The sequence below is a fragment of the Dipodomys merriami genome, unplaced genomic scaffold (genome assembly GCF_024711535.1).
Source record: "Dipodomys merriami isolate MVZ:Mamm:240054 unplaced genomic scaffold, mDipMer1.0.p SCAF_16, whole genome shotgun sequence".
In the NCBI taxonomy this organism is placed as follows: domain Eukaryota; kingdom Metazoa; phylum Chordata; class Mammalia; order Rodentia; family Heteromyidae; genus Dipodomys; species Dipodomys merriami.
In genome coordinates, this window is record NW_027202937.1 from 2502395 (window position 1) to 2528989 (window position 26595).

A 26595-nucleotide genomic window follows, 5' to 3' on the forward strand; every position below is an offset into this window, starting at 1 on the left:
TCATCCATGTTGTGATATGTGCCAGTATTTCATTCTTCCTGATAGCTGATTGATATTGACTTGTGTGCAGATACAGTTTGTCTATCCAGCTATCTTTCATGAATGCTTAGTTTGCTTCCTTCATTTGCTGTTGTGACAAAGGCTACAGAGAACACTGACCTTCTGGTCCTTGTTTAAGTCTGTTTCATTTCTTCAGGTATGTAGCTAAGGGTAGAATTGCTAGATCATGTGGAAATTATGGCTACTTTGTTCAGGTCTTGTTACTATAAACTTTTCTTTTTTAATTGTGAAAATACCATACAGAGGGGTTACAATTACATGAGCAAGGTAATGAGTACATTTCTTTTTTTTTTTTTTTTTTTGGTCCAGTCGTGGGGCCTGAACTCTGGGCCTGGGCGCTGTCCCTCAGCTCTTCAGCTTAAGGCTAGCGCTCTACCACTTGAGCCACAGCACCACTTCCGGCTTTTTTTCTTGCTGAGGAATCAAACCCAGGGCCTCATGCATGCAAGGCAAGCGCTCTACTACTGAGCCACCTTCCCAGCCCCATGAGTATGTTTCTTATCAAGCATTGTTGCCTCCTCCTTTGTTTCCCCTTCCCATCCCTTCCCATCTTCCCCTCTCCCCCATAAACTTTTCTTATATCTACCATTTAGACCATTTTAATAGGTGTTTTTTTGGGTCATAGTTTATAAAAGTAAAAGCCAGTTGAAGTAACTGGCATTATACACCATTATAGCTATCCAGGTCCACATCTGCCCAGGTTTTCTCACCACGATTTTTGTGGGATGGGGGACAGATGTAATACTGCTGTTTGAAATTAGGCCCTGTGTTTGCTAGACAAGTGCTCCCTACCAGTTGAGCCACACTTCCAGCCCTTTTTGTCACAGTTGTTTTCCAGATAGTTTCAGAGTTAGCCTTTTCTCACAGAGAAGTTTGTAAGACTCCAATCTCCATTAAACCAGAAAAATGCTGGGCTGGAGGCATAGTTCAAGGAATAGAGTGCCAACCATGAACAAGCAAAGCTGAGCAAGAGGTAAGACCAGGGTTCAAGCCCTGGTACTGGTTTTAAGAAATGAGATGGTACCAATGAAGCTCTTAGCACAGCCCCCCTCATAGATACTCAGTACTATATTAGCTGTTGTTAATATAGGGCTCTTGAATTGTTTATAATTACAAAAGGTTAATGTGTAACTTCAGTGTTAAATTTTTGCTCAAATAAGAAGTGCTCTAAGTTTACATAGATTTAGAATAATATTTCTAATAGTAACCTCAAATTTAAATATGTGTAAAGAAGTGGTAATTAAGAATGTTCTTATTTCAGTAAATAGATGTTAGGCAATTTTTGTTTTTTTCTAAAAAGCCCACAGAGAATTTGCCCAGTGTGCCTTAGTTTGTGGTGTCAGGGTGCTTAGCGTTCGTTCACGTGGACCTATTCCAGTACTTCATGTACATCTTTAATTCATTACATCTCTGGACTGAGCTTTTAGTAAAGCACTTTTTTAAAATTTCACTTTTTTAAATTTTAGATTGGATCTTTTTTTATCTGCTGTTCAATAACTCCTCCCTGCCTTGATAGGTTTGGCTTCAGGCATTCTTTTGCTTTATGGAGTCATACTAGTCTCATATATGACATACAACAAAATAAGAAAATAAATAGTTACAAATAACCATATCCCATTTGAATCCCATCACTTTTAGAAAAAGACTAGAATTTTTGGGAATACATACCAGGAAGAGATTATTTCAAAGAATTGTCTGCATTTTATGGCACCTAGGTGTTGGCCTACCTAGATTATGATCTTTTATCAATCTTGAAGTGACTCATTGTTCAAGTTTGGGCAGTTGGTTTGAAAGGTCCTCTTCAGGTATAACCCATAAAAATGTCATAGTGGTTTTGGGTTTTGGTTAAAAATAACGTGCTGATTTCTGTGTAGGTATGCTTACCATATTTGTTTATTTACACTTATTCAATGTTGGTATTACCTTTATTTCTAGTAACTATTTCTTAAGCATATTTTTGTCGCATTTGTGTTATAAAGCACAGAAAAACTGAATTTGTAAAAGTTTTATACAACTTAAATAACATTATATGTTTGTGTGAGAAAATAATACCAAATAATTTGTCTTTCTTTGCCTGATTTTGTGTTTCCAAAGTTTAGATAGTTACTGAATGCTTAAAACCAGTAATAAACTACTCTCTAATAATATTTTATTCTTTGTTGTGTACCAGTTTTCTCTTTTTGTTTTCAGTTTTTATGGTTTTGTTTAAACACAAACAGAATGTGCACATAAGCCATCTAATCAATCTTGTCCTTGTGCAGCCCAGCCTGGGGACTGCTGACTCCCATGGCCAGCAGGGCTGCTCTAGTTCTTGGACAAAACATAAGCAATCTTCGCTTAGTGGGATTTGCTGCATGTCAGCAGCTCTTCCAGCTCTGTCACTTTCTGGACCAGGAACTTTTGGAAACCACTGTGTAGCATTTACTTTGTTTCCTTGTTTTTCCCATAACTAATGTTGGACATTAGTTCTAACCCTTGAATTTTCTCCCTACCCTGAAGCCAATACCTCTGGATTTCTTCCACTAACACTAACATCCCTCTTTGTAGCTCACAGAATTGTCACCCTTTGTTGAGTATTTAATGAGTTCCAGCACTGTTTTGATGATGTCTTCATCTTTCTATCTACAAAGCTTCATCTCCCTTGCATACAGGGATAATTTGAGTTCCTCCTTTCCTCTTGGTATGCTTTTTATTTCTTTCTCTTGCCTAAGTGCTGTGGCTAGAACTTTTGCTACTATACTGAGTGAGTGTGGTGTTGCTTTTAATCATTGAAGTGATGCTTTTATTGTTGCCCCCATCAATACGAGTTTGTTTTTTTTTTTTTGGTAACTTTTTTTTAAATTTAATTTTATTTTATTTGTGAACATACTATACAGAGGGGTTACAATTACATGGGCAGGATAATGCGTACATTTCTTACCAAGCATTGCAGCCTCCTCCTTTGGTTTACCCTTCACATCTCTTCCCAGCCTCCCCCCTCCCCCCCAATCCCAATCCTTCTCCTTCCCCCCCCCCCATACGAGTTTTTACTGAGTTTTACTGAACTGATTTCACCTAAGAGGGATTTGTGGATATAGCAGTCTGTGAACATAAACATCTCATTTGTTTGGATACTGAGGAAAATTTGTTTTATACTTTTCTAAGTGTGAAACAGGATCTTGCTATGTAGCCCAGTCTGTCCTTATAACTTGCTACGTAGCCCAGTCTGTCCTTATAACTTGCTATGTAGCCCAGGCTGGTCCTGAACTCAATCTTCCTGCCTTACCTTCCTGGGTGCTTGGATTACAGATATACAACACCACACCCAGGTAACAACATTTCAGAAACTGTTGTATTCTAATCAGAAAAAAATTCAAGGATACACAAAGTAATACTTGCAGTTTTTAACTGGTATTAATCCAGTAAGGTTCACATGTGTATCCAGCATAGGACGGCTCCTACCAAATTGTCCCAAGTAGATTTTTTTCTTCCATTACTCCTAGGAACAATAACATCATCTCTGTAACTAATGCATATGTTATCAGTATAGTATGCTTATTAAAAAGGTGAATTTCAGCCTGATATCAGTGCTCATACCCATAATCCTTAGCTACCTCAGAGTCTGAGATTAGAGGATTGTGGTTCAAAGCACAAAAGTCTGTGAAACTGTTATCTCCAATTAACTACCAGAAAGTTGGAAATGGGAGTTGTGAATGGAGTGATAGAGTGTTAGCCTGGAGCAAAAGGCTCAGGGACCGTGCCCAGACTCTGAGTTCTAACCCATGGGATCAGCACAAAAGCAAATACCACACACAAACACACACACACACAATTTCCCACATAGAAGTCTATTAGGACACACACACACACACACACACACACACACACACACACACACACACACACACACACACACACACACACACACACACACACACACACACACACACACACACACACACACACACACACACACACACACACACACACACACACACACACACACACACGTCAATTTCCCACATAGAAGTCTATTAGGAGTTGTTCTCCAAATCAGAGTCTGTCCTTAGTTAAAGTGAGGCACATTGACCTTTTGTAGAAGGGGTGAGGGAGATAGGTTAGAAGAAGATCTGTGCTCAGATGTCATTGTAACCATCCATGCCTCTCCTGGATCTCTGACCTCAAGACCTATTTTGAGCTGCCAAACTATAAATTCTCCTAGTTAACACTTTTTTTATGTATTGGCTTGAACCTCAACTTCTCAAGTTAAAAACATTCACATCTCAATGAGTTTAACCTTCTTAACTGATTTTCATTATTTTTCAATCTCATTTGTTGTCCTTCAAGTGATTGGATGAACATTGTTTAGCTATTTTAAGTCTGTTGTTGTTATGGCTAGAAAATAATAGAAGTTTATTCCATGGTATGAGACTATTAGAAGTAACAAAACACATTTCCGTGGTCATTAGTCAGACAGTACAGAATAAACTAAAGAGCTTGCTCACAGTTTCCCAGATAGTTTAGGTAGTTTTGAGGCCTTTTTGCGTGGTGGTATGGAGTTTGTAGAAAGCTCTAAGGATGTAATTCTGATGGACACCTATGGTTCAGAACTATGTAACCCTGTGTCTTGCAGTGGCCTGTGAGCAAGGGAAATCCAAGTATGACCTGATTCACTGATCCCAGTTCAGATCTGGCTCTCCACCTCAAATTTCACAGGGTTCCCCCCCCCCCGCCCCAATTTACCTATGTAATCTCCTAATTTGGATATTGATAAAATAATTAACAACCTCTTTCTCTTTTTTCAGATTAGTGAACTTTTACCAAAAGAATCATTTAATTTATGTTAATAATAAATTGTGATGTTATGAAATGCTTTTGTAAGCTCTGAATTCTGACAGTGACTTATGAACAGTTTCAAGACGGAACTAGATCTATTACATTTTTTAACCTCCACGCAATATTTTGAACATTTTAAAGTAGTAGCACTCAATAAATGTTTATTAGATGAGAAACAGTACATATTTGGAGTGTCTAGAGCCATTCATGCTAGTGCCTGCCAGTTGTGTGTGTGCCCATCCCTCTGTGCTTGTAGTGTCCACTGTACCTGAATCATCCCAATGATTCTGACCTTCTCTGGCCACTTCTAACAAAGTTCTTTAGAATCAGAGGTCAGGCACAGGAATTTTACAACTAATTAAAAAGCAATTATTGTGTGGATTTCACCTTGCCTTCTTGGCTTACTGACATTGTGCTTTGCATTTCTACAAAAATCCCTAGGGGGTGCCATTACTTCTGGTCTTGGGCCCACTTCTTGACAATTATTTTAAATGTCTTGGACCCAGAGCCTCTCTAAAGGGAGTTCTTGAGTTATTAGGACTTCCATCCTAGGCCTGCTGAGTTATAAATGCTGGAATTGAGGCTATGGATTGATATTTTAATAAATCCTCCCGGTGACTGTTAGGCACTGCTGTGTCTGAGAGTGTGGTTTTCAGCTCTGTTTCCAGCTTCTTTTTAATCCAAATCCAGAAATGGCTTACTACTCTTAGTAATCAGTGTTCACACAATTCATATTCTCATCAAATATGTCCGATTATGAAAATGTTTCCTTTTTTTCTGACCTTTTTTTCCTTTCTTCTCTTTTATCTTTCTCCACTTTTCCCTACTTATACTCTACTCTATTTTCAGACTCAATGGAAGTGACAACAACTAGGCAAAGCAGAAAACAAAAAAGATTCACATACATGCCTGTATATTTTGATTCAATACTGTGATTGTTATTAAATACTTGGTACAACAAATATTAAATATTATATTAGGGACTGTCTGTAAGATACAAAGAGACAGCAGGTATGATCCTCAAGCTCTTGTTTTTATTATCTTCTTGCATTTTTATTATCTTCTTGAATTAAATATTGCATAAATAGTATGTAAAGTAGCATTTAAGAAGGCTGAATATCTACTTGTGTGATGCTGAGAAAAGCCTGAAAATATAATGATGTAGTTGGTCTTTCAATGCTTATCTATCTATTGCCAGTTCTGAGCAAAGCACCAAGAAAGCTTTGTGTACATTGTATACATAGTAGCTTTGGCCTATGGAGGGAGTGTCCAAGTCACATATCTTATATGTTTTCAAGGAACACTGAAAATCAAGCATGGTAACTTTTAACAGAATTGGTACATCCAAATGTGCTTTAAAAAATATAGTTGATGTGCTTTTTAAAATGTAGTTAATGGTTTGTTGAAGGGAAGGAGGGATAGTATAAGGAGTACAGTCAGTAGAGTGATTTTTTTTTCCTAATGTCCATGCTCATATGAAACTTCTATTATAGAAAAGAAATTCTTGTCCTGCATAAGGACAGTCTCTTAGAGTGGCTACAGTGAAACAGAAGTTTATGATGTGGCTTTGAACTACTTACTGTTGGACTGGACTGCTATTTTTCTGGGGCCCACAGTATGTTCAGGCTATGCTTCTTTTCTAGTGCCCAAGCTAGATCCAGGTAGTGGTTCTGGACACCATCATTTATCAGTTATACCCGGCACTACTGCTGGTGTAGGAACAATTCTGGATTGGCTGAAGGATTTTATAGAAGGCACTTCTTAGCAGGAGTACTGGAATACTACACTTGTATAATTAGATTTGTCTTTGTATAACAAACTGTCACATCTCCTACAAATGATACTTACTTTTTGACAATAGTTTGTAGACTGGGTGTTTGTTTTTTTCCTTTATACTTTAATTTCCTACTGTACTTTTCTCATTTAAATATACAGATTGTACAGATATTTTGGTGTCACTTCAGTATGAAATTCAGGCAGTTAGGAAACTCACTATAATTCACTAACATATAAAAATGTTTTTACCAGCTAAAACAATATTTTTAGTTTCAAGTTTTGCTTTGCTTGCAGAACCTAGGTATGTTGTGCCCATTTGTTTTTATGGGAAAATCTTTATATCTCTAGACTGTAGACATAGTACTTAAGCGTTAGTCATCTAATTTTAGACTGATTTTCAAGAAAACATTATTTCATACATTTAAAACATTTTAAACTCTAAAATCTTACTGTTATTCTATGTGTCTGAATACTTGCCATGGATGTATCTTTCTTTTACTTTTTTTTTTTTTAACATTTTAACATGTTCTTTTTTTAACATTTCAGAAACTTTTAAAAGCCTTGTTTGGAGACCTGCTTCATATGATTTTTTTTTTTTTCCCAGAATAAAATTCCCTACCTGGGCCGGTGCTTTACGATTTGAATTGGGCCCACAGCTTGGCTTTTCTCTGGTTATTTCAGGGAGATAGCATTTCATGGACTTGTCTCTCTGGGCTGGCTTCAAACCATGATCCTGCAGATCTCAAAATCTTGAGTATCTAGGATTATACACATGAGCTACTGGTGACAAGCTAGAGTATTTTATTTATTTAGGGCCAGAACTGGGGCCTGGATGCTATCCTTGGCTATTTTGCTGGAGTCTGGCCCTCTACCACTTGAGCCACAGCCCTGCTTCTCACATTTGGAGAGGTTAATTGGAGATGGAGTCCCGTAGGCTTTACTGGGCTAACTTTAAACCTGGATCTCAGCATCCTGAAGAGGTCAGAACAGGCATGAGCCACTGGTACCTGGCTAGAATTTATATTTAATAGGAACATAAATGTGAGTCACATCTCATTTTACATAGCGGCTTTAATGGCATCCATTCTAATGACCTTGGTTTTAATCATTTGAAAAATATGTCATGTTTTATAAAAGTTTTTGTGGTACCTACTTTCAAGTCCTGTTTCATTTATCTGTTGATTATACCATAAACGACATTTTCATTTTTTTTGTTTGGAACCCATCATTAATTTGAGAGATTGTGCACCATGTTGTATTTTATCTCTGTGGATGGGTGTGGAGGTAGATTTAAATGTACTTTCTAGCTTCTACTTTCAGGATAAAAGCTGAGCTTGATCATTGGTTTTGAAATTTTTCTGATATTACTGAACTGAATTATGTTAATGTTGATTCGCATTTTGAAACAAAAGTAATAAAATCCTGGGCTGGGAAGGTGGCTCTGGTAGAGTGCTTGCCTTGCATGCATGAGTTCCTGGGTTCAATTCCTCAGCACCACATAAGCAGAAAAAGCCAGAAGTGGTGCTGTGGCTCAAGTGGTTGAGCACTAGCCGTGAGCTGAAGAGCTGAGGGACAGTGCCCAGGCCCAGAGATCAGGCCCCACGACTGGCAAGAAAAAATAAAAAAGAAATAAAATCCTTTAAAAGGAAGTTTAACCAGCAAAAAATACATAGAGAGAAACCAAATAACTTTTTTCAATATTAATAGCTAAATAAAGCATTGAAAACAATAAAAAGTTACAACCTGGGTAAAGCTCATCTATAATCCCAGCTACTAGAGAGATGGAGGTGGGAGGATTGTATCTTAAGGCCAGGCTGAGCTAAAGTTAAGGATACTCTATTTCAAAAACAATCTAGGCTTTGTTTCTTTTGTATGTTCTTTCCCTATGGTATAACCCCGGTTTTCACTGTATTTGATTCCGGTGCCCTGCATCTTGTATATATATTTTTCTAATTTGGAGAGGGGAAGGGAAATAACAAAATGCTGAAGCAAGGATACAGGTTGATCCATTGTAACAAGGAGATACACAAGACGTTATGTTGAAAATGAACTTTACAACTGGGGGGTGGGGAAGTGGGGCACAAAGGGATGCTCGAGGAAAAACAAAGGAAGGTGGTAACAATGCTCGGTAGGAAATGTACTCATTACCTTACTCATGTAACTGTAACCCCTCTGAACAGTATTTTTACAATAAAAAAATGTAAAAGTGAAAAAAAAACAATCTAGGCATAATGGTAAGGTACAGTTGTCCCACCAATGTGGGGCATACCCCAGCAGTATGAGGTAGAAAATCATGGTTTGTGGCAAAGTTAGCTCAAGGCCCTATTTGACAAATAAACCCAAGAAGAAAAAAGTGCTAAGGATGTGGCTCAGATAGTAAGAGTGTTCAACTAGTCTAGTAAGCATGTGGCTCTGAGTTCAGTTCCTAGTTTATTAAAGAAAAAAAATCATAAAAGTCCCTAAAAACATGATAGATTATCTAGCAAGTTTTATTGTCTGTTCACAGAATCTCTAGATATCCAAAAAACTATGCAGATAAATTGTGAGTTGTAGATAATTCTATAATAGCTGGTCTCCCTGATTCCTGTGCCTAAAGAACGCTTGATGTTTAAATACTGGGTGACGCTAATGACAGCAGCCCCAAGGATCACAATCTGCTTGCTAATTTTGGAGCCTGGATGACCCCATAGGCTAGTCAGTGAAGTAACCCTAATTATGAATCCCTGGGAAGTATTTAAGCAGTGCTTGCCAACATGTCCAATGATCATCCTTTTCCCTTTGGAGAGATAGAGCCAATGTCCCTGTACCCAGTATTTCTCAGCATCATAGAAAACTGTGCTGTTTCATTGTCAGGTCGTACAACCTGATGAAATCTTGAATGATGAAGACCTGCCCTTTCACCTTCAAAGTGACCTTAGAATGGGGCAACTTGGCTGTGCACTTGAGTGGGAGGGAGAGTAGGAATCTAAAGTGTACAACTCCAATACAAAACCTGCCACGGTCTTTCTGACACACTCCAGTAGTAGTGGACAGTCAAATTGAGTTAAACCAGAAGAAATCAAGTGTGGATATTTCCAAGTTTTATATGTGTCTTGGGTTTTTTTAAACTATAACATCTTTATTCTACAGCTACTTGAATTAGAACTGTAGAAATTATGGCTTGAATAAATTATGAAACTTCTCTAGATGCCTTTTAATCACAAAGTACTTTAAAAATCATTTTACGAAAATTCTGATCACCTTTTAAAATTAATGATAGTCTTTGAGTCTATCTCTTTTAATGTGACAGCAAAGGTTTTTCTATGAAGTGTTGCATTGAATCTTTTGACCATTCTAGATCTCAGGAAGGGTGCAGCAGTTTTGTTAGTTAAAAGCACTATACAAATACTGAGTATGCCCACATGACATTAGGGGAATGGAAGCATTTTGCTGTCCTGTGATACAGACAAAACCAGGTGGCTCTATTCTGTGACTCAGGATGTGGGTTTCTTTGGTTCTGTTAGTCTTAGGAACTGAGGGAAACAAGCCACATATGCAAATAGCATATTTCTACAGCTCCATGTAGCTTGGTAGTATAATTGTTGGTTGTGAATGTTTTCTGTTGGTCTTTTCTTTTTTTTTTTTTACACATTATTTATTAAATTCTCCAAGTTGATGGGTTATGATGAGCAATTATATATTGTTTCAAATGCAGGTGATGTGTTCGGCTTTATCCTTGTTGGCTTTCTGAATGAGATGAAATTATTTGCTTTAAAATACATTTCAAAAATGGAAAACTTCCCATTTTAGGGTGGCCTGTTTAACATAGTTGAGTTTCCACTGGTGGTCTTCAGTAGTGGCTCAGAGCAGCCTCAGGTCAGGTCCATTTCCCTAACCTCTGGTTTTCCCCAGCAAAACGACCTGGAATCTCATTCTTGCCCTTAGTCCCTCTTTTTTTCTTGGTGATTCATTTAAAAACAAACAAATAACCAGCATTCTCAATCAACTGTCTAAAATTCAAAATCAACTTACTATTTTATGACAGAATTTGTAGTTTTTATATGTGGATGGGAATTAGAAGGAATCAGCTTAATTGCAAATTCTCAGCAGCCCTGTAAATTTTTGTACTTGGTCCACACTGGATTACACTAATACTGTTGTGTTATCCTTTTCAGACCTACCCTTTCTTTTTTTAAGATGCTCTGAGTTATATAAATATTTGATATATATAGCAGATCAAATATTCCTTCTCCATGTCACTCAGGCATTGAATGTCCAAATTATCAAGCACATAGGCATAAGTTATCTATCATAATCCTAATGATATTTTTGCAAGTTTTCTTTATCTCTGTGCCATCTTAGCCCTTTGGAGTCAGTACAGGAAATAGGCAGTGGAACTTTGCTTGTAGTGTGTCTTCCTAATTTTGCTTTGTAATTACCACTGTGAAGCCTTATTCTGGACTCTAGATCCTTCTCTGACAGGACAAAGTCCTTAACCCTGATTTCTCTTATGTTGTTGTTCATGTATTTTGGGGGGAGCCTTTAATTATCAACCCCAGAACATCCTATAAATCTTCATTAGGAAATTCCTTCTGAACTTTTGCTGAAAAGTAGTTACTGTGCAATGTGTGTATAGCAGCTGTTTGCCTAAGTTTAAAAAAATTGACCGTTTTAATTTGCTTTAAAAATATCCACTGGCACTGGTTCTCATTACAGATGTGTGGTTGTAACATTTCAATTTTTAAATGTGTATCCATCTTTTTTCAGTTCTAAAGGAGTCCAAAGAAACCATCTCAAACCTTAAAAATAACCACTAAACCTACAGTGTTTTTGGTTTTTAAAAATTCTCAAGGGAGGACATTTTTTATCTTGGACCTAAGCTTCATACAGGGTGGCCCATTTACAAGAGGCCCTGTACACAGCCACGTTATTAACTGGGAGCAGTTTTAAATGGGCCACCCTGTAAATCAGAGTTTTTTCCAAAGGATATTTATTTCTTTGCACACTTTTGAGTTTACTGCAAGTTTTCAGTTACTGTGCTTGATAAGCAGCTCTGGAGTTGAACTCATAGCATCTAGGTGGCATGCGGCATAATCCACATTGATGACACAGAAGCCTGCAAGCTCCCATCATGACACATCGTGGTTGAATCTCTGAAAATTTGGCCAACTCTGTCAGTTACCTTTTTCAGAACATTTATTTTTAAATGGATAAAGTATAAATAAACTGAAAATGGAAACTTTTAACTTTACTGCAGCTTTGGACTTGACTAGCAATCCTTTAAAATAGGACACATGTCCATTTAAAAAATAGGATCCATAGTTCTAACATTTTTTATCTAAAATTTCCAAATATACTATTCACAACCTGCAGAAATGTGTTTATTTCCATTGTAATCAAATGGACCCAGCTTCTGCTGAAGCTCACCCCTGGAATTTATGGGCCAAGTGTAAGAATGTAAAGGCAAATTCATGTCCTAATAAGTTCTCCTAAATCACAAAACACAAAGACAAGCCTGAAAATGGATAATTGACACTATGTGAAAATGATACTATGTAACACAGTCATCTGTTATATCTATGTTCTGAGAAGATTCTAGAACTTCCAGGCACTGTCCATTCATTTTGGACAGTCAGGTAACCTGTTTTACTTGCCAGTTGTTTTCAGAAAAACAGATAGGTTTTCCCCTAAAGCCTAAAGAAAAACATTATGATGGGTAATAGGCCATGCCATGCAGGGATGGGCACTGATGTGGTTGTGTTTGTGATATTTAGGCTCAGGATACTGTTTCCTTTGATCACATTTCAAGACAATCTTCTGAAATATTAACATTAAATATTAAAGCTTGGTTGTAGAAATCTAAACTGCTTTAAAAAAAAATCATTAGAATCTGTATCTTTAAATAGAAACGTATTTGTTACCAAAAGGAATAGTTTGGTGAGTATTATTGAAGACTTGGTTTCAGATCTGTCACTTTGTTTTTATATTACACAATACTTAGGGAAAGATTAGAAAAAATGCCAGATAAAGTGTTTGTATAAATTGGAAGCCTGAGAAAGGAAAACAAAATAAGGACTTGTAACAGCTAACTAAACCTAAATCAATCATTTTTTCTAGTTGAATGTAAAGACACTTTCTTCAAAGTTCCTAGTAAGCTCATATTTTCAGAGATACTCTTTCAAAATGTAGATTATAGGTTATTTGCACCTTTCTTAGTAGTCACAAAATTTCCTAGATTATATAAAAGTTGAAGAAATGATTTCTTAATACTCCTAAAATATCAGTTTAAAAATAGGCAAGTTAACTCTATGGTAACCTTGATATTACTGCCTAACTTTTTTTAAAATTGGTCATCTTGACATAAGGTCTCAAATGCTCTTTTATTCCCAATCTGAAGTGAGTCTTTGCCACCATGTAAACCATTAGCAAACAATTTAATTATAAATAAGTATAAATAAGGAAGAGTACGTGGGTAGGGGAGGTATAATCTTGTTTTTAAAAATGTAGTTTCGGGGCTGGGAAGGTGGCTAAGTGGTAGAGTGCTTGCCTTGCATGCATGAGGCCCTGGGTTCCATTCCTCAGCATCACATAAGCAGAAAAAGCTGGAAGTAGTGCTGTGGCTTATGTGGTAGAGCACTAGCCTGGAGCTGAAGAGCTGAGGGACATTGCCCAGGCCCAGAGTTCAGGCCCCATTATTGCAGCATTATTTACCATAGCTAAGATATGGAACCAACCCAGATGCCCCTCAGTAGATGAATGGATCAAGAAAATGTGGTATATATACACAATGGAATTCTATGCCTCCATCAGAAAGAATGACATTTCCCCATTTGTTAGGAAATGGAAAGGTTTGGAAAAAATTATATTAAGTGAAGTAAGCCAGGCCCAAAGAAGCATAGGTCCCATGGTTTCCCTTATTTGCAATATCTAGTATAGGTATGAGTCAAGCGGAAAAGGTCAGATAATGTGATGTTAGGAAAATGAACCCTTAAATATGTATTTTAATGTTTTCGTTTCTTTCATGCATGTGTTTCTAACGCAATTATAAGATTATTTCTTTGTTGCTTTGTATGTCCCTCCCCCACAGTGTAACCCCCGCTTTCACTATATTTGATGTCAGTATAACATGTGGAGGAGATGGGGACAAACAAGTCGTTTAAGGATTCAGGTGGACCTGTTGCAACAATGAGAAGTACAAAATGTCATGTCAAAACCAGCTTTACAATGTCGGTGTGGGGGGGGGGGAGGGGGGTATAATTGGGTGGGGGGAGGGGGGTAAAATTGGGTGGGGGGAGGGGGGAGGCTGGGAAGGGAAGTGAAGGGTAAACAAAGGAGGAGGCTGCAATGCTTGGTAAGAAATGTTTGCATTATCCTGCCCATGTAATTGTAGCCCTCCCTGTACAGTATGTTCTCAAATAAAATAAAATACAATTAAAAAAAATAAATAAATAAAATGTAGGGCTGGGAAGGTGGCTCAGTGGTAGAACGCATGCCTTGCATGCCAGAGGCCCTGGGTTCAATTCCTCAGCACCACATAAGCAAAAAGAAAAAAGCCGGAAGTGGCGCTGTGGCTCAAGTGGTAGAGCGCTAGCCTTGAGCTGAAGAGCTGAGGGACAGTGCCCAGGCCCAGAGTTCAGGCCCCATGACCGGACCCAAAAAAAAATAAATAAATAAATAAATAAAATGTAGTTTCTTTTATACTTCAATGTGAAGCATAAAGCGAAATTGTATTAATACATTTTCTTCTTTGTTTCTCTGAATAACACTAGAAATTATCAGTATCTATAAATCACTCTACATATTACTCAGTATTGGTGTTTGATTATTCTCATGGTTGGCAAACTGGCCTGAGGGCCAAATCTACTTAGTTGCTTATATTTATTCTTCTTGTGTAGATAAGAATATTTTTCACATTTTTAAATTTTTAGCAAAAAAAGCAAAAGAATAAAGTTTTGTGTTATATAACTGGTAAAATTCAGATTTCATTAGCCATGAATGCAATTGTACTAGAACATAGCCACATCTATTTATGCCTTTATGGATATTCATTGACTGTTTTTGTGCTAAGTGGCAGTCAAGACCTATGGCATACAAAAGTGGGATATTCATTGTCTGTCCTTTTCCAAAATGCATTTGCTGGTGCCTGGATCATAGCAGTTCCTTTTTCCTAACCTGTTAGTTGACTTTGTCTATAAAAAAAAAAGTGGAGATAACTGTACTAGTTTATAATTTTAACAGTACACGTTAAAATTATATTTTAAACAATTTGATTTATGTTTAAAAAATCTTAACTGTGTATTATAATAGTAAAGTTTCATATTCAACTGAAGACAAGAATTGTATTTGTGTAGTTGTCTGCTTTATTGGCCCAATGCTATACACTTTGGAGCTCTCAGTGACTTGGGATACTTGTGTTCGCATTTCTTAGTCTTTGTACCCCTTTGAGGTCCAGTGAATATTGTTTCATTGAATTAAATTTATATATAAGATATGTATGTATGTGGTGGATATTTTTAGTTGGGAAACCCAATATAGAGAACAATTCTAAGTGTAGTTAGTATTACATTTAGATATATCAACTTTTGGATCTAACCTCTGTTAGCTATTAGGTCACTTACAATATTTAGCTAATGTAAAGAAGTTTATCCCAGGTTGTCAGATCTGTTAGTGTTAAAGCCAAAAATAGACTATGTAGCATCTAAAATTTCTACTTTTCAATTTCACTTAACCATCTACCATTCAATCCAAAGGCAGAGACTTTAGCAATTAGGAGATGATTATTTTAACTAGGTCTGTGAGCGTAGTTTTCAATGTGATTCAAATTTAGAAAATACTCATGAAGTATTACCCTTACTTGTTTAAATTTAAATATCTGAAGTAACTCTTCTTCAACAATATTCTTAATTTTGTTTCCCTTTTACTGAAACTAAAAATAGCATCTTTTATAAGGATAAGAACACCCTCTGTTCTATCTTTGTTGTTTTAATTATGTGGTAACATCCTTAAGCCTTAAGTTTGTTACAAGTAATTAGAATTATGTTAGTTACAAAATAAAATTTATGATAATAGACACTATATCTTGTTTTCATAGGAAACAAGTTAAAAAGAGACATTGGTAAACAGTATTTTATAAAATCTTTTTTTCTTATTCCAATGGTGTTACATAATTATTCTTAAATCATTATTATTTTAAGAAGAGTATTAAGTCAAACTATATGAAGAATGTATGATTTTACAAGATGTTATGTTGAAAAACGAACTTTACAACTTTGGCGGGGGGTGGGGGGGGAGAGGGGAGGGGGATGGAAAGATGGGAAGGGGAAACATAGGAGGAGGCAACAATGCTTGATAAGAAATGTACTCATTACCTTGCCCATGTAATTGTAACCCCTCTGTACAGTATTTTCACAATAAAAAAGAAAGAAAATTGAGGTAGTTATACTGAGTTAAACCAATGGTTTTCTGTTATATGCTATACTTGTAATACGTCGTAAAAGTGCTGCAGACAGCCTTCTTGATTTTCTACTCTTTGCCCATCCCTCATTCTTATTCCACTTAGTGTCTGTAGGCTATTGTATTTTAACTGCACAGTCAAGATGACACTGTGAAAATAAAATAAAGGTAAACATTTATTTTGCATTTACTTCTTTGGAGTTTATACACATAGAAAATAAATTTTTCTTTGCTTTCCTAATTCTTTAAAAAGTAAGATTCTCATTCAGTTTGCTTTCTTTATTAAGGGTTTTTAAGGATACATCTATAAGTAGAAATGAGCTCTGGGAGCTAGTCACCAGTGACTCATACCTATAATCTTAGACACGTAGATGGCTAAGAGCCAAAGGATCATGATTTGAAGGTATCCTGAGTAGAAAAGTCCTTGCTTGAGACTCTACTTCCAAAACAACTAGAAAAAAAAAGAGGTTATTGGGGTGGCATAAGTGAAAGAGCACTAGCTGAGCAAACACCCAAGAAGCAAGAGGCCCTGAGCTCAAACCCAGTGCTGGAGTAGGGGGGATGAGCTCTATGAATTTAGTGAAGAACTAAATAATTTTAAATGTTAAATAGTCTGTTTAGTCATCCAGTTGTGATATTCATGGACAATCACATCAGCATAATTTCATGGGTTTATACAAGGGGTAAAAAATAATGTGAGTGGGAGAACCCAGGCTGTGTATCAGACTGCTCAACTTGCTTGGATCCCAGGGCACAGGACATCAGAACTTGCTCTGTTTGTTAAAATAATCTTTATTTCTTAAAATAGTAACTTTTTTGGGGGAGAGGGGGTCCGGTCGTGGGGCCAGAACTCTGGGCCTGGGGGCTGTCCCTCAGCTCTTCAGCTCAAGGCTAGTGCTCTACCACTTGAGCCACAGCGCCACTTCCGGCTTTTTTCTTTTTGCCTATGTGGTGCTGAGGAATCGAACCCAGGGCCTAAGGCATGCAAGGCAAGCACTCTACCACTGAGCCACCTTCCCAGCCCCTATATTTAATTCATATATATAAATTTAATTCAGTTAGACAATATTCACCTCAAAGAGCAAAGGCTAGGAAATGCAAATGTGAGTACCCCCATATATATAATTATATATATATTTATATATATCTTTGAAATCTGGTTTCTTTTTTTTTTTTTTTGTCAGTCGTGTGGCTTGAACTCTGGGCCTCAACGCTGCCCCTCAGCTCTTCAGCTCAATAATAATAACAATTATTATTATTATTTTAAAGTTAAATTAAGAGAAGTGGAATTAGTTAAGGTAGTCAGTACAGTATACCACAGAGGAGTATCAAAATAAAAGTTGACAATTAGGAGACATTTGTAAGTGAATGCTATCCTTTGGACTGCTTTCTTCAGGACATTGGCTAAATGAGAGAATAACACATGAGTAGATATGAAACCATTGTGTGGTCAGCTATCTTAGTATTTCATGAACAAAAGATGAGTAGCCAGAAAGTAGGTCAGACTAGAGAGCTAGAAACCGGATTTCAGGCCAGGCGCCCTTGGCTCACACCTATAATACTAGCTACTCAGGAGGCTGAGATCTGAGGATCGTGGTTCAAAAGCCAGCCCAGGCAGGAAAGTCCATGAAACTCTTATCTTCAGTAAACTACCAGAAAACCGGAAGTGGTGCTGTAGCTCAAATGGTAGAGTGCTAACCTTGAGCTGAATTGCTGAGGGGCAGCACTGAGGCCCAGAGTTCAAGCCCCATGACCGACAAAAAAAAATACAGATTTCAAAGATATATATATATATAATATATTATATATATGTATATAGGGGTGCTCACGTTTGCATTTCCTAGCCTTTCTCTTTTTTTTTTTAACTGTGTTTTTTTTTTTGTCTTTTCTTTTTTGGTACTGGGGATCGAACCCAGGACGTTGCACTTGCTAAGCAAGCGCTTTGCCACTGAGCTACATCCCAGCCCGCCTTTCTCTTTAAAGTGAATAGTTTAACTGAATTAAATTTATATATAAGAATTAAATATATAACAATTAAATTTATATGTGTGTGTCTCTTAGGCGGTAGGAAAAAAAAAATATATATATATATATCCACCAGCCTGTATGTGTGTGTATATATATATATATATTTATATATACATCCACCTCATACATATATGTAGGATATATATGTGTAGGAGTCTGTGCAGTATCTTTTTTTTTTTTTTTTTTTTTTTTTTTTTTTTTTGTCGGCCGTGGGGCTTGAACTCTGGGCCTGGGCGCTGTCCCTCAGCTCTTCAGCTCAAGGCGAGCGCTCTACCACTTGAGCTACAGCGCCACTTCCGGTTTTCTGGTGGTTTATTGGAGATAGGAGTCTCACGGTCTCTCCTGCCCGGGCTGGCTTTGAACCGCGATCCTCAGATCTCAGCCTCCTGAGTAGCTAGGATTACAGGCGTGAGCCACCAGCGCCCGGCTCTGTGCAGTATCTTTAACAATGTCAAGTATAAATATTTGCTACCATGGTACCAGTACCTATGAAGCCAACTACATAAATGTTGGTGGGTTTAGCATCTGAATTCAATAGAAATTTTTTTGCTTGTCATCATTTCATCAACAGTGCAGTATAACAAGTATATAGCATTTATAGTTATAAGACGTAATCTGGAGATGATTTAAAATGTACAAGAAAATTGCATAGGTTATATGTAAAAACTGCACCAATTATATACAGGCCTTGGGCATCCTCAGGTTTTGGTATCTCTGCTTGTAGTCAGTACCCTCAGATATCAAGGGATGACAATATGCTTCTATTAATGTATTCAGTACACTTTGTAGCTTCATACATTCATTAAAAGCTCCTAGAAATAGAGTATTTTGGGGTACCATTTAAAGATTAATATATGAGTTATAATGATAGTATTTATTAATGTGTATGAAAAGCTCATATTTATGCATGCCAAAAAAACTTTACATTGTGGACTAAAATCTGAAGTAAACCCAAAAGATCATTCTGTGTATGCTGTATGTTTATTCTCAATAGAACTGTTACATATAATTATATTCTAACATCTTTCTCATGTCATCACTTTCCTATTTGTGCTCAGTAGAACAAACTGAAAATGCATTTCTTCTGGATATACTCAATTCCTCGTTGATTTGAAGAATATTGTTGAGACTAAGGATAAATGTTTTCTTCATTTTCTTAGAACAAAACTGACTGATTGTTGTCTAGTTTACATATTCTATAAAGACAATTGTCTTGTACACTTCCTGATTCAAATGAAAGCCCTTTCTGAAGGAGCAAATGAACTGTATTATGTAGTACAACTGGAATATATTATGTATTTTCCTATTGGCAGTAACAAATATTTGCACAATTTTCAAGTCTCTAAATTGGTAGTATAATGGCTTTTCACTGTTTTCCATATTTTTTAATTTACAGCTTCATTTACTCAGTATTATAATATGAGACGGTAACCATTTTCCCTGCAAATAAACTATGTTAGGAGAGATTATGTGTTATGGTATTAATTATTGCCAGGTGGTTTTTCTAAAATACTATTTAAAAGGAGTATAATTACATCATAATTTTGGCATGAGTTTGCTTCATTTCAAAAATACTGAGTAGGAAGATTTTACTTATTACACCTTTGAACTTGACATCAGTCTCAAGAAAAATTCTGGGACCTATAATTATTAGAAGCCTGCATGAGTTCACAGATCATATTAGATTAATTTGTCCCATGAATAGAGGTATACCTTGTCAGTGGTGGTCAGCGTCATCTCTCACGTTGTCCTCGAGTAAGATGGAGAAGTCTAGTTGAGAAAAGTCAGCCTGAAGGCTGCTTCATCTCTTTCTAGTTCATAAAAGTGGTGATTAGTAGAGCTATTAAATTAAGGATGTCATTTTGCCAAAGGGCTTTATATTTGGCTTATGACTTGTTCATCATTTTGAGTAGAGTTTTTATTTCCTTGGCTATTTATTAAAAGTTTGAGTACTTTTATATTCACATGCACACTTGGACAAGACCTGAATACATAAGTACCATCCTGATTCATCAAGAATTGAAAGTGGTGAAAGATGGGAAAGACTTTCTAATGCTATTTACATGGAGACATAAATTATGAGAAATGGTGATTCTTTAACATTGAAAGGAAATGCGTGTTTTCTTCAAGTTGATTAGTGGTTGTTAGGACTGGGAATAAGAATGGAGAGTTGGGGTGACAATGTTCAAAAAGAAATGTACTCATTACCTGACTTGTGTAACTGTAACTCCTCTGTACATCAACTTTCCAATAAATTTTTTAAAAAATTTAAAGAATGGGGAGTAACAGCAAATGGTTACAAACCATTATTTTGAATGCAAACTGTTTCATACTTTTAAGCCCTATCATGTAATTTGATATTCCATCTCGTTCGGGGAACTGAAAGAACTAAGCCCACTATTTGGAAGTTTAAAAAAAATAAAATTTTACTTAATATAAGGAAGATCTCATCAAGAGGCAGATTTATAGCGATAGTGCATTATGGGGTGTGTAATTTGTGTAATGGTGCTTGGCGCCTGTAAAATAAATATGTAATAGTTATGTGTGCTCAGTAAAGGGAAGTTGATATTGGTAAGATGTAACACTGGGTGTGGATGAATGTAAATTAGTTTCTGAGATAGAGAATATATGATTTTATGTGCAGATATGTACATGTTCATTGTGCTGTTCTTTCCATTTTTCTGTTGGTTAGCAATCTTCAGTGATTGCTATTGCTCTATTCATTATTCTTCCTGTTCTTCAAATAGTGTTTTATACAGGATCTATGATAAAAATTGACCTATGACTTCTGAGACAAAATTCATGTAGATAACCTGCTATTTTTATAAACTTTCCTAGAAATAATAGATGAGTTTTCATAGATGAATATTGGTTTGTACAAATTTTGCTAATTTGTACATATATATGTATGTATACATAGACATATGTAATATATAATTCATATTGAAAGCTATTTTTTCATACATCAAAAAGTACATAATCCCTTTTAATATTTCAACTGTCTCCCATCTCACACTTCCTATTTTCTGATTGTGTTCTGCATTACTTCTTTTAGAATGCCATCTTTTAAATACCCAAATACTATGTATAGTTTATGTTTTCTTAATTGGTATGTAAACTGTACTCATTTTTTTGTCCGTTTTGTGCACTGTTATATTCCAAGCAAAAGAATAGTGCCAGGCACATACTAGAAATTTGGTAAATATCCATAGACTAGTTGATTCCTACTGATAATTTCAAAATATTCCCTGTTACCTTTTTATCATAAACAAATATGTGTTAATATAGCTTGGGTTTTGCATCAATATTGTGTTACATGAGAAATATTTTTATTAAACGTCTGTATATCATATTCATAGGTTACAATAAAATTCAAAATCTAGTCTCAAAACTTCATTTAAATTAATGTCAAATTACATACTATGATTAGAAAAAGGGGGAAATTGAAGTAATGAGGAAAGCAGTGAGAAAAACAATCACAGAAGGGAAAAATAATGTTGTGAGAACTTATAGAGATATAAAAATTAAAGAGTAAGGATAATTGTCCTGGGTTTTTGACCCTGTGTTTGCCTTAAATGACTGATCCAACTTCTCACCTATCTCCTTTGGACTGTGGTAAATCATTATCAATAAAGACTGGTTAAGAAATGACACAAACAAAATGATGTCTGTGTTTACATGTGCTGTCTAGTGCCAAATTAGCTGACTTCATACATGCTAGTACTGAAGCCTGCTCACTCACTCTTAATTCCATTTAGGAGAAACCCTTGAGTATTATAGTACCCTAGCCTATAAAAGTATAATCAAATAAAATGTTTTGAAGGGAACTTTCTTTCTGAGACCAGTCATCCAGAGCCTTCTTACACCTACTACCAGTCACCTGATGTCTATTCCTAAGCAATATCAATTACCTGAGGGAGGAAAACATCCAAGAAGCCAGAGTTAATTAAAAAAAAAAAAAGTAGCTAGCTCCCAAGACCACAGCAATTACTTAACCACAGCATCCAGGATAATTCAACCACATCAGCATTTGTAGCCAGTGGTGAGCATTGAAAGCAACTCAGTATCCATGAAGATGCAGTACAGAAGCCCCTTTGCCCATTCCTTTATATATGATCTTCAGCACTTTACCAGCAGATCTGCTTGGACCTGGGTTCTTTGTAACTGTCTGTTAGGTGCTTTGTTTTGATTATTATCAAACATCTCTTTTGCTTCTTTGATTAAAAGTCCATCAACCCTTCTCTGTTTTCACTCAGGTCTTAAATTTTTTTTAAAAAAAGCATTTTACATTAAAAAGTCTATTAAATGTACTCGAACAATATAAAATCTTATGATAACATCTCTAGCCTTTAAAAAATATATCTGTAAGGGAAAATGGAAAACTTCTTGGAAATGATTTTTCTCCATATATGATTAACTTTTCCCATTCCTTTCATTTTTAAATTTTATTTCTCTTTCTTATTAATTCTATAATTGTTACCCAATTTACGTTGTAAGATTTAATTTTCATATATGTTATCTTATTTTTGAAGATACAGATTTCATGATTTAAGGATTACAGTTGTGAAAAGTCAAGTGTCTGAAAAGGGATCTTTTAAAATCATCATATCCTAGTCCTCCCTTTACCTTGTTGAGGACCTTATGGATGAAGTGGGAGATGTTACTTCCTAGTTCCAGTGGTGACTGAGGCCAGGAGAAAATTTTTTCTTTTTTTTTTTTTATCATAACTGAATTCCCCTTTCATATTGGTGATGGCTGGAATGCATAGCCACTTACAGTTGCATATTGTAAACTTCTTAGTTGGATAAAGGCCATGTGAAATATCTGGGCTTAGATATTTCTCAACCTTTTACTTGGGACCTTCTTTCCTCCCCTGAGTAGGAGCAGTAACTACAATGAAATAAATGTCAGCTGAGAATCTACTTCTCGTCCACTGACTTACATGAACTCCTTGACATCAGAGGCTCAAATTGATAAATTCTTAAAACAGTACGCTTATTAAAGAATAGAAGTGTATGAATAGAAATTATCCAAATGCCTGCTTGATTCCACTATTGTGGACCTATTGCTAATTCAGTTTCTTTAAAATTCATAGAACTAATTGAGTTTTCTGCTCCTTCTTGGATTGATTTTGGTCATTTACATTTTTCTAAAAATTACCCATTTCACCACAGTATCCATAGTTTTGGCATAACATTTATCATAGCCTTCTCTTGTTACCCATACTGTATTAATACGTAATTTCCTTAGAACTGTAGTATAGAACACCATTATTTTTAGTTTAACCTAATCTGCTGTTAAATCCATTAAGTTTTATCCCTTTGATTTTTGTGAGTAAGAATGAACTTAGGACCTCACAATCAGTTTACTTGCTTACTTGCCTGGTGCTCTACCAATTGAGCCATGCTACTAGCCCAGCCTTTTGCTGATTTTTTTGGAGATAGACTCTCACAGACTTTAATGCCTGGGTTGGCCTTGAACAGATTTTTCTGGATCTTAACCTTTTAAGTAGTAAGAATTACAGGTATGAGCCGCTAGTGCCAGGCTCCCATTAATTTTTAAAATTCTATTTATCATATTTTTCACTTGTATTTCTTTTTGGTGTTTTTCATATGTGGCTGATGAGTTTGGTAGTTTTTTTTTCCCTACATGTACTTTTTAGTTTTTAAAATTATGAGTCACATAATTGAGATGTATTTATTATTTGATTATTTTGTTATGTATAGACTTTTTTGATTGTTAGCCTGCCTGCAGGATGGCTCCCCCCCCCCCCCGCCATGTATGTAATGCATTTTAAGTATCATCTATTGGAAATATTTTCAGGTTTGTTTAAATATGTTCTACATGGGATGCTGCCTGGTACCTGAGAATACTGTCACTATAAATCATTTTAACTTTTAGCTTTATTTCTGTATGTATGTATGTGTGTGTGTGTGTGTTTCCATTAATGAAAACACTTCTAAGAGCGTGAAAGTGAATTTATAGCTACTAATTCTTAAGGAATCTTTTTTCCTTATTTTTCCTTCTCTCACATCTAAAGCCCTTGTTGGTAAAATTCATTCTGTGAAATGGCTGTTTTTGTCATTCATGCACTGATCATTCCTGATATTTGGCTTCTTGCCCTTAAATTGGGTTCTTCAAACTGATCCCATTTCGTTTCGAATCTCTACATGCTTTCCCCTACCTTGACTATTATGCAGCACTGTCTAATCTTTAAGTTACTAGCCTGAAGAGTGATTTGGGATCCAGTGCTCTCACCCCACAGAACTGTTTTTAATCATCTAATCTGACTTTTGTTTTCTATATTGCTACCACAGGCTTTAATAATATTTTAATGCATTATTGTACATTTCAAGTGTTCTTCTTAGAAAGAGACTCTCTGCATATCTAGTGAAATGAAAAATTGAGAAGAGTTTTTTAATTTTAAATTTAAAAAAATTTTTTTTTTTTTTTTTTTTGGTCATGGGGCTTGAACTCTGGGCCTGGGTGCTGTCCCTAAGCTTGAGAAGAGATTTTTTAGACAAATCTGTAATCAGTTCTTGATAACCTTCTTGGAAATAGTTAAAATCATAATTAGGTCTTTTTCTTTTTGCAGGTTTTCTTTGGGTGATGCCAGAAGGCCTCTTCATGAAACAGCGGTTTTGGTAGAAGATGTAGTACACACTCAATTAGTTAATCTGGTAAGATTAATATAATCATCATATGCAATATAATCCTTCTCTTTCATTTGGATTAAAACCTATTGTGTTCAAAGACATTTTTACTTATATTTAGATTTTTTGTTTTGAGGGGTCCAGTCGTAGGGCCTGAACTCTGGGCCTGGGCGCTGTCCCTCAGCTCTTCAGTTCAAGGCTAGTACTCTACCACTTGATCCATAGCGCCACCTCCGGCTTTTTTCGTTTTGCTTATGTGGTGCTTAGGAATTGAACCCAGGGCCTCATGCATGCAAGGCAAGCACTCTACCACTGAGCCACCTTCCCAGCCCTATGTTTGGATTTTTTGTAGGATTTATTGACAGATAACTTACATAAAACAGTATTTACCTCTTTGAGTCCATAATTTGATTCATTTTGTCAATGGGATATTGTTATAACAATAATGCAATTGTGATAGAGAATTTTTCTATATGAAAAACATTCCCTTTTTCTATGTAGTATGCTCTTTACCCCCTCCCTGCTGGCTGATCTGAATTCTATCATTATGGAGCTTTTTGAACCTTATGAAGTCTAGATTAGAGAAACGCTGATTGAGATTGGTAATTTGTAATGAAGTTTGGGCTATCAAATTGCTAGCATTTAAAAAAAATTAAGTGACATTTTGACTATAAACTGTCAATTAGGCAAACAGGATACAAATGTTCATGCATGTTAGTGTGTGTTTTACATTTTTAAATGTTCTTGACTATTAAAAATCAATAAAATAATTTAGAACTAAGTGTGATGAATAGAGTAGTTGATTATGCTTTCGTTTTATCATCTCTCCTGTGGTATTTAGCAATGGTTGTCAGCTCAGAGTTCACCTCAGAGCCACTTGCTGGGCTTAAACAGCTCCCAAGCTCTACTTCATATTCCTTAAATAAAAAATTCTGGGCTACACCCTGAAACACATCACAGGTGACTTTGATGAGAAGCACTGGTAAGAACTGCTATATTTCAACATATTTTTTAAATAAATTGGGTTTGATGGTAGTTTTTTAAAGATAGGTATTACCAACTCTTAATACTTTTAAGAGAAAATGTTTGAAGAAAATCAAGTGGAGGGATCCAGGGATTGTATTATAACAATATGAATGGAATATTCTGGCAGAATAACTCAGCTTATTTAGAGACTGCCATTTTTTAATTTTAGAGGCGTATGGGAAATAATATGAATAAGTATGAAAACTATATCATTTTACTAATCAAATTTATACATATATAATAAATACAGCAGAATGAAGTATTAGCCTTTAACTCAGTGTTTAATTATATTATTTAATCTTTCTGAATTTCTGTTTATTAATATATTGGAATTTACCTACCTCATATACATTATATAAAATAATGCATGTAGCTGGGTGCCTGTAGCTTACATCTGTAATCCTCTCTACTAAGGAGGCTGAGAGCTGGCAAATCAAAGGTTAGAAACCAGTCTGGACAGAAAGTTCATGAGATTTTATCTCCAGTTAGCCATCAAAATACAGGACTAGGTGCGGCTCAAATGGTCACATGCCAGCCGTGAGCCAGCAATCGAATGAGAGCCCAAGTGACTAAACTTTTTTTAAAAACATTTCGCCCAGCGATATTATTTACCAGCTGAAATCCTGCAGCTATGCGTCCATAGCCAACATATCTGGGCCTAGCACTATTGTTAGAAATATGTATTCTTAAAAGTAAACTTTGGTTCAAACATCTATATTCTTAGAAGTAAAAACAAAATGGTGTATTATACTGCTCAGGTCACAAAAGAGTTGTAATTTATAATAATCAGCTTAATCTGATTTTA

General features: G+C 35.9%; 1 protein-coding gene across 7 annotated transcripts in view; it reads left to right on the forward strand.

Moving 5' to 3' along the window:
* The window catches only part of Supt3h (SPT3 homolog, SAGA and STAGA complex component), a 249902-nt gene that overhangs the window by 88863 nt on the left and 134444 nt on the right, over positions 1-26595 (forward strand). For all 7 annotated transcript variants that reach the window (XM_070023611.1, XM_070023610.1, XM_070023614.1 and 4 more), the window contains exon 3: positions 24707-24791. In XM_070023611.1, coding sequence (XP_069879712.1) covers positions 24707-24791 — 85 coding nt within the window. The remainder of the gene's footprint in view (positions 1-24706; positions 24792-26595) is intronic.